The sequence below is a fragment of the Sus scrofa genome, chromosome 17, assembly GCF_000003025.6.
Source record: "Sus scrofa isolate TJ Tabasco breed Duroc chromosome 17, Sscrofa11.1, whole genome shotgun sequence".
NCBI lineage: Eukaryota > Metazoa > Chordata > Mammalia > Artiodactyla > Suidae > Sus > Sus scrofa.
The window spans coordinates 61,821,435-61,835,142 of record NC_010459.5 but is presented as its reverse complement, the minus strand read 5'-3'; the positions used below and the strand labels follow the sequence as shown (position 1 = coordinate 61,835,142).

At 65.8% G+C, this 13,708-nt stretch overlaps 1 protein-coding gene across 3 annotated transcripts; it reads left to right on the top strand.

Annotated features, from left to right (window-relative positions):
* Positions 401-10,252, top strand: GATA5 (GATA binding protein 5). 3 transcript variants are annotated; one of them, XM_013998181.2, is made up of 7 exons: positions 401-486; positions 856-1,404; positions 2,453-2,628; positions 8,048-8,173; positions 8,575-8,662; positions 8,898-9,025; positions 9,375-10,252. In XM_013998181.2, exons 2-7 carry the CDS (start codon positions 876-878, stop codon positions 9,546-9,548), a joined length of 1,221 nt encoding a protein of 406 aa, XP_013853635.1. In that variant the 5' UTR covers positions 401-486; positions 856-875; the 3' UTR covers positions 9,549-10,252. The 3 variants fall into 3 exon arrangements, with proteins under 3 accessions (XP_013853635.1, XP_013853586.1, XP_013853611.1); XM_013998132.2 differs by having other exon boundaries at positions 402-657; XM_013998157.2 differs by having other exon boundaries at positions 402-657; positions 9,290-10,252.

Genomic DNA, 13,708 nt, shown 5'->3' with positions numbered 1-13,708 from the left:
GGCGAGGGTCAGGGACTCATCCACAGACGGGGCACTGGACACAGCCCTGCCCGAGCGGGAGCCTGGCACTGTCGAGAACCGAGGGCTGGAGATTTGCCAACCCCCGGAACAAATTTAGCCAAGTCCCCGCGCCGGGACTCCTCCGCGGCCCCACCGAGCCCCGGGCCGGTTCCCGTCGCCTGCCTTGGCCGAGACTGGGCGCTGGGTGCCCCTAGCCGGGCGTGCCGTCGCCTCTCGTCGCGCGCCGGGCCTGCCCGGGTCACGTGGCACCGCGGCCCCAGCCCCGGCGCTGACCCCGCCCGGGGGTGGGGGCGCCGGGAGGGAAGGGGCGGCGCGGCCCGGGCGGGTCGGGGCGGGGCAGCGCGGAGGGGCGGCCGCAGCCCCGGGATTCCCTGCGGAACGGCTCGGGACCCCATCGCCCAGTCTCCAGCCCGCCTGTCGCCGCCCGCCGAGACCGCAGCGCCCTCCGGTCCTCGCGACCAGCCGGTGAGTGCCCCGGCCCCGCTGGCGCCGCGCGCCCCTCCCCGGCCCGCGCCTCCTCCCTGCGCATCGGGGGCCCCGCGCCCGGACCCTGCGCCCCGCGGACCTGCCGGGCCTCTCCTCTTCAGCGCCCACCGAGTCCACCCGGGAGCCTCCGAAGCCCGGGCTGCGGAGGAGGTGAGCTCTGCGTTCCGGCTGCGCCTGGGCTGCCCCACGAGCCACCCCGAGCCGGCCCCTGCTCCCGGCCGTTCGGTCGCGCGGGTTCCGGGTCGCGCCCCAAGAACCGCTGGGCTGGGGCGTGGGGCGCGCAGCCCGAGCACAGCACCTGCGGGGCCCAAGGGCCCCGACCTCGATACCCGTCCGTCTTCCCTGCAGGTCAAGGCGGCGCGGGGAAGATGTACCAGAGCCTGGCGCTGGCCCCCAGCCCGGGTCCGGCCGCCTACGCGGACTCGGGAAGCTTTCTGCACACGCCGGGCTCCGGCTCCCCGGTGTTCGTGCCGCCGGCGCGCGTCCCCTCCATGCTGCCCTACCTGCCGGCGTGCGAGCCGGGCCCGCAGGCCCCCGCGCTCGCGGCGCACCCTGGCTGGGCGCCGGCGGACTCGTCGGCTTTCGGCTCGGGCAGCCCGCACCCGCCCGCTGTTCAGCCGCCCGGGGCCACCGCCTTCCCCTTCGCGCACAGCCCCCCGGGGCCCGGCGGCGGCCCAGGGGCCCGGGACAGCGGCGCCTACCAGGGCGCGATGCTGGCTCGAGAACAGTACTCGGCCCCGCTAGGGCGGCCAGTGGGCCCCGCCTACCCCACCGCGTACCCGGCCTACGTGGGCACCGAGGTGGCTCCATCTTGGACCTCTGGACCCTTGGACAGCAGCGTCCTGCACAGCCTACAGGGACGGCCGGCTGGCCTCCCGGGCCGCAGAGCCACATTCGGTGAGTGCGGGACTCGGAGGTGGGGCCGCTGACTGGAGTCCTGGGTGCTGGCCGCACCCTCCGAAATGCCCCCTCCCAACGCAGGACTTCCCCAGCCAGGTGGGACACCAGCATGGGCTGGCTCAGCTCTCCGGGGACACGTACCCTGGGGGGAACACGGCGGCTGCCCCGAGGTGACAACGCCATGCTGAATTCCCTCCTACACCTGTGTGTTTCTGCCCTTCATTCTTCCGAACCCAGGATTCTAGGATCATGCCATTCAGACCTTAGGTCTTATAAACGTCCTAGTGAAAATTTTTGGAAATGATTTTGTTCAAGTTCAAAACACCAGCCTATTTAGGTAAACCACCCCGTTCATCTGTTTTAGAAACTTTGTGTATTCTCCTTGGAAGGCCCGTTTCCATCGGATTCCACGCCTGTAAAGTGGAGCATTGCCCCCATTCCCCCTTCTGAGTAGTGGGTGTCACTTTCTCACCCCAACCCCCCAAACCCAGGGCCGTGACTTTTTTTTGCTGCTCCCGTCTTGGCCTACCCCCCACCCGCCCCCGGCTCCGCAGCGCAGGAAGCGGGATCCACGCGGCCCCGGCGCCCACCCCCACCCGGGAGAGTCGCCAGTGCCTGGAGGGGGCCCCTCAGGTGGGAGGACAGTGCTGAGACCACAGAGGGCGACGGTAGGAACGCTCAGTCCCGTTCGGCCTCCCTGCCACCGCCCCTCCAGATCCAACCTCTCTGCAGAGGACAAAGTCCTTGTCCTCCGCCAGTGCAGACGCGCCTGCCTCTCGGGGACCCCGTTCCGAGTGGGGCAGGTCCCTGTTGCCTGCCCCCAAGTCGGGTTTATTAACCCTCTTCCCACCTTACGAAGCAGCCCTAACGAGGTGTTTACACGGGGCACAAGCCTCCCTGTACGTAAGTCCAGAGTAAAAAATCAAACCAGGTGACATGAGTCGTGAAACAAAATCGAGGCACAGAAGGAAGGAAAGGAGCCAGGCCTCGGCCCCGCAGCTCCCGGAACGGAGCCGGCTCAGCCCTGCCGCCTGCCCGCCCGCAGTGTCCGACTTCCTGGAGGAGTTTCCCGGCGAGGGCCGCGAGTGCGTCAACTGCGGGGCCCTGTCCACCCCGCTGTGGCGCCGAGACGGCACGGGCCACTACCTGTGCAACGCCTGCGGCCTCTACCACAAGATGAACGGCGTCAACCGGCCCCTCGTGCGGCCCCAGAAGCGCCTGGTGAGTGGGGGGCTGCACCAGCCGGAGGGAGCCGTGCTTCTGCGCCCCTGATAGAGTTGGGGTGGGGGAGCCGGCAGGAGGAGGAAAGCGCCCACCCCCCCACCCCCCACGCCCTTGGGGCCTGGCACTCGCAGTGTCTCCCAGAAGGGCTTGGTGCCTGAGCTCGGCTGCGCCTACTAGGCCGGGGGCCTGGGAGCCCATCCCTGTGGCTCCGGGGGGCCTTCAGGTTGGGGGGGGCAGTGCCCTGACCCCAGGGGTGAGGCTGCAGGAGAACAAGGCCCCTGGGGGCTGCTCTGTTGGGGGTGGGGGCTGTTGACTCCTACACAGGAGGGGACGCTGGCCCCTTTGGGAAGCGTGTTCTCCTGATCCGGCCGTGAGGGGACGCGACCCGGTCGGTGGCTGTTTGCTGGGGAAACTTGTTTTCACTTTTGGTTCCTTCTGGAGAGCGGCTGGGGCGGGAGTCGGGGACTGGGAGCCGACTTTTGCCCCCAGCAGCGCAGAGGCCCCAGAAGCTGCAGCAGAGTTTAAAGTTATTCGGTTCTCTGCTGTTTCTCAGGCCAACTGCAGGCCAGTTGCAGGGTCAGGTAATTTTGTGAACAAGCGGCAGGGCTGTGAGCTTGGCCCCGGTCAGGGAGGCGCAGCAGCTCCGGCCGCGGGTCTGGGCAGGGATGCGACAGGGGTTCCGTGGGAGCCCCGAGGGGCCGGTCGCTGGTTCTGGTGTGTCAGGCCCTGGGCTGTGGAAGGGCTTGCCCTGGCTGACATTCTGTGGGCCCGATGGTGTGGCCTGGGGCTGGTCTGGGCAGCCGGGGGGGGTTCAGGCGAGGCCTTTGCTGGAAGCTTGAAGCCCCCAAATGGGCTGGGTGGGAAGCTGGACAGACTTGGTCGGGCAGCTTGAGAGCGGCCGCTGCTCTTCCTCCTCTGATCCAGCCTGGGTTTGGGCCCTGCAGCTCCCCCACCTCCCTCCACCCATGCCTCTCGGAGGAAGCGGGTGCCCTCGGAGCCCACATGCCCCCTCAGTGTGGTCTCTGCCCCTGTGACCATGCCACAGCCCCACGTGTGTCCACCCGGCCTCTGGTGTGGCCTCAGGGAAGGGGAAGCCGGCCGACAGGAGAGGGTCCCAGGGCTGCAGTCCAGACTGCCCGACCCCCAGCCGCAGGCTGGCCCCTTCACTGACCCCTGCACTGTCCCCGGCCAAGCCCGGACCTGGGCGCCAGGACACACTGGTAAACAGGAGGCGTGGGTCCTCCTGCCTCTGCCCCCCACCCCGCCCCGCAGGGCTCACCTCCCAGCAGAAAGTTCCCGATGGTGGGGGGGGGGACAGGGCCCACCGTCCGCACGTTGAGGCATTTGCCTTCACGTCAGCTGGGCGAGCACCGCGGCTCCCAGACACCCGGCCACCTCCCTGGGCTCACAGCCTGCAAGCCGCAGACCCAGGTTCAGACTCAGGCTCCCGCGTGCCCCCTGCCCACGCTGCCCCCCTGCCCCCCTCCTCCGTCTTCTCACCCAGTCCCCTGCGAGATGAAGTCAGGAAGTGCCCCCTGCCTGCTGGAGGACAGACCAGGTAGCTCCTACAGGGCACTTGCCCCGGTGAGGCCTCTGTTTCCTAGTCTGGGGACACGGAGTCGTTCGGTAAGGGTCCCTGCTCATCTCCCTGGGGCCGTGGGGCCTGGAAGGTGGACAGCTGGTCGCCCGTGTCCAGGCCTGCACAGATCTGAGTGCAGAGCGCGACCAGGCAGCGGGGTCCCGGGTGTCCTTGTCACCCCCGAGCAGGACCCCAAGGGCAGGAGTGATGCCTGGGAGGGGCTGCTCCAGGAGGAACCCCTTCTAACCTTCTTTTAAGTAATTATAGACATCCTAGGAGTTTGTCACCAAGAACACGGGGATGTGACAGTAACCTCTGTGTGTCCCTTCCCGGCAGGAACCCGCGTCTTTTTAACCCTTTGCCTCCCATGTGCGTCCTCAGTCACAAGCCGGGAGGTTGCACCTCGGACCGAGGCTTCCGTCCGTGTAGACTGCAGGGGATGGTGGCGGTAGCTGCACGGACCCCTGGGTGCCTGCTCCTGCAGCCCAGAGTGGAGCCCGCCCCTCCACCACCCAGCGCCTCCCTCTCCCGGGCCCCTCCCTCTCTGCCAGCATCCCCCTGGGCTCCATGCTGCCCACCAGGCTGATACCGCGGGAGCCAGAGCTCAGGGTGGCTCTGCTGCAGGCTTTGAAGTTCAGCTTCTTTTGAACAGACAAGAAAGAAAAACAAAACGCAGCCCGGAGAGGCCCGGAGGCTCAGGGGTGCTGAGCATGGCCAGGCCTGGCCGCTCGTCCCACCCTCCAGGGAGGAAGGACAGAGGGAGCCCTGGCAGCCGCGAAGTGCCAACAGACATGTCCCCGAAGTGCGTTCGGCCGAGGGAGGAGGGTCTGTCCCCCCGAGACCACGGCGCCTCTGGTCCTCGGCCTCCGGGGCCATTCCCCCGTGAATGCAGGCTGCTGAGGCTGGAGGAGGAGGCCTGAGTGAGCAGAGCCCTTGGAGAATGGGTTCGGGGTCACTCTTTTTGCCCACGCTCTTGGGTCTAATCTTGGTTTTAGTGCGTGCTCGCTGTAGAAAGGGTCGCACATGGCTCGCGGTGTCCAGGTGACGGGTCCCCCGTCCCTTCCCCCCGCTGTGGCGTCTCCCACAACCTGCGGCCGTGCGCGGACCTCTGCCGCTTCCGCGATGCTGGGGTGACGGGGCGGGGGGACACTCAGGGGCGTGTCAGTCTGTGCCTCGCGGGGGAGCGTCCACAGGCAGGCTGATGGTGCAGGAAGCAGCCCACGAGGAGACGCGTCCTTGTGCGGTGACTCCCGCGTTTCCCATGGAACGCGGGGCGGAGGGGGGCCCTTGAGGAAGCGCAGGGTGTAAAACTCCCTGAGGTACCAGCTGGGCGAGGGGCGTGGAGCGCCCAAGTCCATGGTCCCCCCGGGTCAGAAGGCACAGCAGGTGAGACCACGCTGGCCCACGAGGGCGGGTTGGGGTCGCCACATAAAGTGAAGGATGCAGTTAGATGCAATTCCAGGTGCACAAGGACCCGCCTTTTAGTGTAAGTATGTCCCAGACATCACACGGGACATACTTATGCCGCGTATTTACTGCTCATCTGAATGCACGTCCAGCCGGGCATCCTGTTTGTGTGTTTGCTAAATCTGGGACCCCGGTGGGGGCGGGGGTGTCCCAGGGCCTCCTCCCACCTGAGGCGGTGAATGGGTTGGAGGGGCTCCGGGGACCCCAGGCTGAGGAGACCCTGCCTTGCGCTGGCCTGAGGGCCTGGCAGGGGGCGGGGGCTTCCCTGGGCACAGACCCTGGGGAGGGAAGGAGGGGCAGATGGCGGGGCGGGGGGGGGCGGGGGCTCCAGTCGTGTCAGTGGGAGCTGCTGCTCTCTGGACAAGGCCAGGCTGTGGCCGCAGGCCCCCTGGGAGGCTCCCTGGCTGGGGCTCTGCTCGCCTCCAGGGCCAGTGGTCCTGCCTCGGCCTGTGTCCCACTGGCTGCCCCTGGGCTGCGGCCACCACTTCCCTTCTGCCTCTGCTGGACCTGGGTCAGGTCAGCCCACTCCACGCCTGCCAGCGGGCAAGGCCCACCCCCCGCCCCAGGCGCCCAGGGAGACCCCCTGCTGAACCGCAATGGCTGGGGGTTCCTTAGGCCCAAGCAGCCAGGCCCCAGCCAGGCCGGGAGCTCCTGCCCTGTTTCCTCTGGAGCCTCAGAGGCCTCGTCCCTTCAGCCCTGCCTCGTCTTGTGGCCTGTTGTCCCGATCCTGGGGCAGAGCTCCCTGGAGACCGGAGACCCGGCCTTGGATCAGACAGGGTGGACTCTGCGGGGCCTCTGGCCGCCAGCAGCCTGGGGGCGGGGAGGGCCAGAGACACTTCCAGGTCTGCATTTTCTTGGGAACGCTGGTCCAGGGGGCTTCAGACGGGCCCCACTCTCCTTCCCCGGCCCTTCACAGGGGTAGCCTGTGCCCTGGACACAGCCTGGGGGCACGGGGCTGGGCAGGAGGCCGTCGGCGAGGCTGGCATGCCCGGCTGGTGCAGAAGGAAGGACCTAGAAACCGGCGCCAGCGGGGACGCCAGGCAGCCCCGGCGTTCAGCCCCCGTCCAGACCAAACCCTTGGCGGCTCCGTTTGTCCATCTTGCTTTCGGTCGCCCTCTGGCTCCGCCCTGGCTGGAGGGCACCTGGGAGAGGTCACATGTCCCTGCAGCGACTTCGAGTGTGGGGTCTCAAGGGCTTCTGTCCTGGTGCCCCAGGGTGCCACGGAACCACGGCAGCCGGCTGGACTTGCCTGACCGAGGCTGAGGGGAGGTTGGGGAAGAGACCCTAGACCAGGCAGGGTGTGCAAATGGGGCAGCGGGGGGGGGCGGTCAGACAGGTTAAGGCCTCTGAGGGCAGGGGCTGGGAGGAGGGGAGAGCTGACCCCCAAGGACCAAGTCTGAGGGCAGGGACTGGGGAGGGGTGTGCCACCAGCTGGCCATGCTTGGGGAGGCAGGGGCAGGCTTTGGGTCCAAGGCCCAGCACAGAGCGTCCAGAGCTCCCAGACTGCAGGTAACAGGATCCCATCAAACACAGAAATGTGGGAGTTCCCATCGTGGTGCAGCAGAAATGAATCCAGCTAGGAACTGTGAGATGGCAGGTTCGATCCCTGGCCTCGCTCAGTGGGTTAAGGATCCGACGTTGCCGTGAGCTGTGGTGTGGGTTGCAGACGCAGCTTGGGTCTGGCGTTGCTGTGGCTGTGGTGTAGGCCGGCAGCTGCAGCTCCAATTGAGACTCCTAGCCCAGGAAACTCCACATGCTGCGGGTGTGGCCCTAAAAAGCAAAAACAAAACAAACAAACAAACTGCGGAAATGGGAGCGGGGCAAATCCTTGCCTGGGAGAGAGGGGCTGGTTGTGGGGACCCCGAGCTGGAGGGAGGCCTGAGTCGGCCTCCAGCAGCTTCTATCCAGCCAGGCAGCTCAGCAGAGGCCCTGGGGCCCTAGGATTGTTGGGTCCAGACTCCTGCCACCAGGCCCCCAAATACAGGGAGGTTTGGGGTCCCTGGCCAGATTTGCAGGACTGGGGTAAGCTCTGCTGGGGAGGAGGCACGCCTCTGGAAGCTTCCAGATGGGCCATCTTGGTTCCGCATAAGGCACAGTAGCAGCTGGGGGCATGTGTGGGCGTCGGGGACGGGCACCCTCAGCTCTGAGTCTGGTGCAGAGTGTATGCTCAGCCCCAGGTTCTGGGGGGGGCAGGTGCCCAGAGGGACCAGCAGGCGCCCTGAGCGTCCATCCTGGGGTGGGGTGAGGGTGTTGCTGCCCAGAAACACGGGGCTAGGCCCAGCGTTGGCACTAAAAAGAGGCCACAAGAGAAAACCAGCGGCAGGTGTGTGCTCGTGCCCAGCACGGCTCACCCAGGCCCCTGGTCCACAGTCCTCGTCCCGCCGGGCCGGCCTCTGCTGCACCAACTGCCGCACCACCAACACCACGCTGTGGCGGCGCAACGCGGACGGCGAGCCGGTGTGCAACGCCTGCGGGCTCTACATGAAGCTGCACGGGGTGAGCAGGGCCCACCCGAGCCGGGGGCTGGGGATGAGGCGGGGCGTCGCTCCCATTGGCCTGGCTGGGTGTGTACACACATGCTCACATGTGGCTCCGCTGCCAGCATCACGCCCACGTGTCACTGAGAGGCTTGTCACGCAGGTGGGCTCACGGAGGCCATAGCACTGCCGTGGCTCGCCCGCAGCCGTTCAGCCTGGGGCAGGGGCTGGTCACGCCCGGAGCTGGGGAGGCTGGGATGGGCCTGGGAGGAAGTGCCAGGCCTGGGGCAGCAGCTCCCCAAACAGGGCTGCGGGACTGATGGCTCTGCGGGGCTGAGATCAGGGCGGGTGGCCCAGCAGGAGGCCCCACGGGCGAGCAGGGACGAGGACCAGCCACCCAGCCCCTGCCCGCCCTGCCAGGTGCCGCGGCCCCTGGCGATGAAGAAAGAAAGCATCCAGACTCGGAAACGGAAGCCGAAGAGCGTCGCCAAGACCAAGGGCTCCTCAGGTGCAGGGCGGGGCCGTGGGAGGCTGGAAGGGGCCCGGGCCCCCAGGCCCTCCTGTGGGGCACACATTCTCCCTAGGGAATCACTGCCTGTGTCACACGTTCCACCATTAGAGATTCACACCTTTGGTGCAACATCGTCCTCCTGAAAGACGATACCCCCCCAGCCCCTTCCTCTCTGCGTGACCAATGTAGCCAGATCTGGCGGCTTCTGCAAACGCTGCACCTTCCCTCCCAGGGTCCTCGGGAAACACTGCCACCTCCCCGCCAGCCTCTGTCCCTGACCCGGAGATCTCAGTGGCCACTCTGAAACCCGAGCCCAGCCTGGCATCCCCTTCATGCCGCGGACCCCGCGTCCCCCCCCAGGTAAGGCGGATGTGGGATGGGCAGCCCTGACACCCCAGCCAGGTCAGAGCCCCTCCCAGAAGCCAAGGGCTGGGCACACGGCTGGTCGCTGGTACCGAGAGCTGACCCGTGGCCGAGGCTGGCTGAGAGCCCAGCCTGTTGCCACGATCCTCACGAGGGGTCCCCACCCCACCCCAGGGTCTGGGGGGGCCCCTTAGGGCTCCCAACCTTAGGTGGGGCGGGTCGGCGGCTCCGACTCTCATGAGCGCCCTGTCCTCCCTGCAGGCCTCCGGGCAGGTGGACGACCCCCTGGCCCCCAGCCACTTGGAGTTCAAATTCGAGCCTGAGGACTTTGCCTTGCCTTCTGCAGCCCTGGGCCCCCAGGCTGTCCTCGGTGGGGCCCTGCGCCAGGAGGCCTGGTGTGCGCTGGCCTTGGCCTAGGTCCCCGGACACCCCCGGACCCACCTCGCTGCCTCTTCACTCCAGCACAGCAGAAAAACTGCCAGGCCCACACCCAGAAGAGGCTGGAGCCAGCCGGACCTGAAGGCGCTGGGCGTCCTCGACAGCGGCTGGAGGCCTTCTGTGCGGATGGCAGTTGGGCCACAAAACAGGAGGAAGGCTGGTGGGAGAATGGCCGAGCCCTCCACCCCCAAACAGCAAGGGACCCCCCAAATGTGCGAGGCTCTGAACTGCACCAGCCACTCCAGCTGCAGCTGACCCAGGGCACCCAGCACCCACTTGAATTCTGTTGTCCGCACTCGCCATCGTCATGTTTACAGGTCGCAGCAGCTGGAAAAAAACCGACATCCTGCTGAAACCGACATCCAGCATCAGAAGTGAAATGCCTGAGGCCAGGCAGGCGGCGGGGGAGCGGGCAGAGCCAGACGCGCGGGACCCTCGGGCCCCGGTCTGTCTGCCTCCCGCCTTGGGCGGCTGGAGCCACGGCACAGAGACAGGACTGCCGGGAACAGGTGTGCAGGTCGCTCGCTGTACCGGCCGCCACCCTGCGGGAAAGCTGTCACAGCGTAGTCACCGTGGACTCGTATTTATTCGGACAGTTTTCCCAGGGGGGCAGTAAAGGGCCTTGTCCTGACCGAAGCTGTGTACCGTGACCGTTTCTGGCGGGGCCCCGTTCTGACCCACACAGACGCTCTTGGGGCCGGGGGGCGGGGGGGGACCACATGTCCTGGCCTGTCTGGAACTGTCCCAGTGGAATCTTAATAATACCCCTTCTGCTTACAAAGCCGATCCCTCACCGGGCTGGGTCGTGAATTAGCCAACGCACTGGCTGGAGGCAGCTCTGCCCCAGGGAGCCGACAAATGGCTACGAAGAGCCGGAGGGCAGAGCCGCCTTGGGGAGCACTGAGGAGTGGGGCACGCCCTGCAGAAGGGCCACAGCGTCACTTCTGTCCTGCTGCCACCCTCCACCAATAAGACTTTCTGAACTTTCCACACACGCCAGAAGTCTCTCTCTTTTTTTTTTTTTTTTTTTTTTTTTTGGCCTTTTTAGGCTGCATCCACAGCACATGGAAGCTCCCCCAGGCTAGGGACCGAATTGGAGCTGTAGTTGCCGGCCTGCACCACAGCCACAGCAACGCAGGATCCGACCCACATCTGCGACCTACACCAAGCTCACAGCAATGCCAGATCCTTAACCCACTGAGCGAGGCCAGGGATCGAACCCACGGCTTCATGGATACTCGTTGGGTTTGCTACCGCTGAGCTACAGTGGGAACGCCTGGATTTTTTTTTTTTTTTTTTTTTTTTTTTTTAATGTAAAGTCTTCCGCTTGAAAGCGTTTCCCCCCAACTCCCAAACGGATTCAAAAACCTTTCCAGCATGGTGAGCTGGCCGCCGTCACTGTGTGGCCCTATCTCAGGCTTCCCGTTCGCCTTCGAAATGGTCATCCTTGGTGGCAGCTTCTGGAACAGGTCCTTTCATCCTGGCGTTGCCTCTTGAGCTTCGGTCAGCTCAGCTTCCACATGATGCTGCTTTTTGGGTTTGGTTCTGGTTTCTTTGCCCACAGCCTGCAGCGGCTTGATGGGGGATCTCAGTTCCCAGACCAGGGACTGAACCTGGGGTGCAGCAGTGAAAGCGGGGAGCCTTAACCGCTGGGCCACCAGGGAGCTCCTGAGTTGTCTTTTCTGTTTTTAAGACAAATGACACCATCAGAAAAAATGCGAGATAAAGACCTCGATTTTGCTTTTTCCTCTCCCCATCAGCTGTGGGATCCCCAGCCTCAGTCCTGCCTGCCAGGTTGGGGGCTGGCCTGCTGGACCTCACTGGCCACTCTGAGCCAGGAGCTCTCAAGGGCATCTGTAGGACTTGCTGAGGCCCATAAACCCTGGGTGGCTTCAAGGTCGCCAGCAGGGGACAGGACATGGTGAGGCCCAGCCTGGGGACCACACTCTGAGAGGTCATTGATTCAGTCAGGCAGAATCAGGGTCACACCCTGCCCTGCCCTCTGCTGCCCTCCTGGCCCGGGCTGGCAGGACAGAGAGCAAGCGGAGGTTTGGGTCCTGGTGGCCGCCGTGTCCCACGTGGGACTCCTGTCTCTGGGTCACAGCAGCCAGCAAGGCAGTGTCGGGTGAACCCTGGGGACGTAGGAGCACGAGGCACAAAGCAGGGCCCAGGGTTTAGGACACTGTCCCTTGTCACCATGTGGGTGCCCCCAGGAAGTGGACACAGCCTCTGTGCCTTGGTGCCTGACTGGGGCTGGGACCCCCACCCTCCCACACATGGAGGGCTGTGGCACAAGACGCCCGAATCCGGATGACCTGCGGGCAGGTTAAATGCAACCCTCATGGCCCCAGGCCTGAGCAACTGGGGCCTGGGAACCTGCATGTTCACTGGCGTTCAGGGCCCTGAGACAGCCCACCTGGACCCGGGCGGCCAGGGCCAGGGCCCGAGCAGACCCTAGGGGACAGCCTCTGAAGCGGGTCACAGCCAGGTCTTTCCGAAGTGGGCTGATGGGACGGCCGGGGACAGAGGGGTGCCCGTGGGTGCGCGTGCCCGGTGGGCCAGGCGGGAGGCCCCCGTCCTGGGGACAGCCTGCTGCCCCCTGGTCTCCACACCACAGGCCTGGGGCTGCCTTCCCGGGAGCCCACCCCGGCGAGGAGACTGAGGCACAGAGAGGGTGATACCCCGTGCCCCCTTGCCTAGCCTCCTCCCGCCCCCTCAGGGCTCTGGCCAAATTACTGAATTGAGACAAAGAGTGGACGGGCCTGCTCAGGCCCCACCCCCAGAGCCGCTGCCCCCACCCCCCACCCCAGCATCCTGGACCCTCTCAAAGGCAAGGCTGGCCCAGCCCTTCCCCAGGCAGGGAGGGAGCCGTGGGGGGGGGGGGCAGGACAGACCAGGAAGGGAGTGCCAGGAGAGGGCCATGTGGCAGTGTGGCTGCCGCTGCCTGTGGTTGCAGGTCACCCCTCCCACCGGCCAGCCCTGCTGAGGACTTGTCCCCTGCTCTCCCCTCCGAGGGGCGTGGGGCGGGCGCCCTTCTCCCTCTTCCCTGATGAGAGAAGCTGAGGCACCCAGAAGTGACACGTGGCTCAGAGGTGACCCAGGGGCCTGGCCAACCCGAGGAGTCTTCCTGGAGGCGTCCGCAGCGGGCTGGGCGGAGCAGGCAGGGTGCCCAGGAGGGCTGGGGGCCTGCCCTGAAGAGAGGTCCCGAGGCGGGTCCTTGGGAAGGGAAGGGAGAAGGCAGCTCTTCCTCCCCTTTCGTCACCTTGAAGCCGCCCCCAGGAAGGGGAGGCTGCGCTCCCTCCTCTGGCCAGGAGGGGCTTTCTCGGCAGAGATGCTAAATTTAAGCCTTTTACCCCAGTGCCTCTCGGCCCGGAAGCTGTCGGGGCCTGGGCACTTAATATAGCCGCCTGGCACCCCCTTCCTGCAGCCCTTCCTCCCGCCGGCGGCCCCTCGCTCTGCCCGGCCAGCCATAAACAACCGGATGCCGGCGAGGCTGGCAGGCGTGGGCAGCCCAGGCCGCTTATCAGACGACAGGACAGAAAGAAAGTCCCCTTCGTCTGCACTCCTGGGCTGCCCGCACCCCCTTTCCCACATCTTTGGAGCTAAAGCAGATGTCCAGGGAGCCCTGGGGAAGGGAAGGCCGGCTGGTGAAGCCAGGAAATGGAGCGCACGGCACAGAAACCCGGAGACGCCACTGTGGCCGCAGTTGGGGTTGGAGGCAGAAGCCACCCCGTGCGCGTCCCCGTGGAAGGTGTCAGGGTGCTTATCTGAGTCTCGCTGTGGGTCAGCTGTGTACCCACTGCCCACAGCGGGGTGCACTCAATCCCATGGGCCCTTTTGGGGGAGCTTCGCCACCTCCCACAAGCTGCCTGCACCAGCTCAAGCCCGTGGGGCAGCCCTGGCAAGCCGCGCCCAGCTGTGCCCAGACCTGGAGCTTCCCGGTGGGGCTGGGCCAAGGTCAGTTTTCCCCTTTACCACCAAAAAGGATGGCTCTTTAAAAAATGGGTGTCAATCCTCAAAGGCACTTGTCTGAAAAAGTACCGCGCTTATTAAGAAGGGAAAATTGTTCTTTGGGAGAAGCCGTGCAGGTTACCAACCTTTTATTTGACCAAATAAGGGCTTTCCTTACATCAGAGCCATCGCCGCTGTCACCATCACCAAGGACAAACCGTTCTGCCACCAAGCACACTGGACAGCAGCCCCGGGTTCAGGGCGGCCCTGCCCTCCCCGCCTTTCCTCTGC

What these genes read in the sequence shown, in the direction of transcription:
- GATA5 (XM_013998181.2), top strand. Translation starts at nt 876, where the DNA reads ATGTACCAGAGCCTGGCGCTGGCCCCCAGCCCGGGTCCGGCCGCCTAC. An exon ending in TCTACATGAAGCTGCACGGG is followed by an intron (nt 8,174 to 8,574) that starts GTGAGCAGGGCC and finishes CCGCCCTGCCAG; the next exon opens with GTGCCGCGGCCCCTGGCGAT. An exon ending in GACCCCGCGTCCCCCCCCAG is followed by an intron (nt 9,026 to 9,374) that starts GTAAGGCGGATG and finishes TGCCTTCTGCAG; the next exon opens with CCCTGGGCCCCCAGGCTGTC.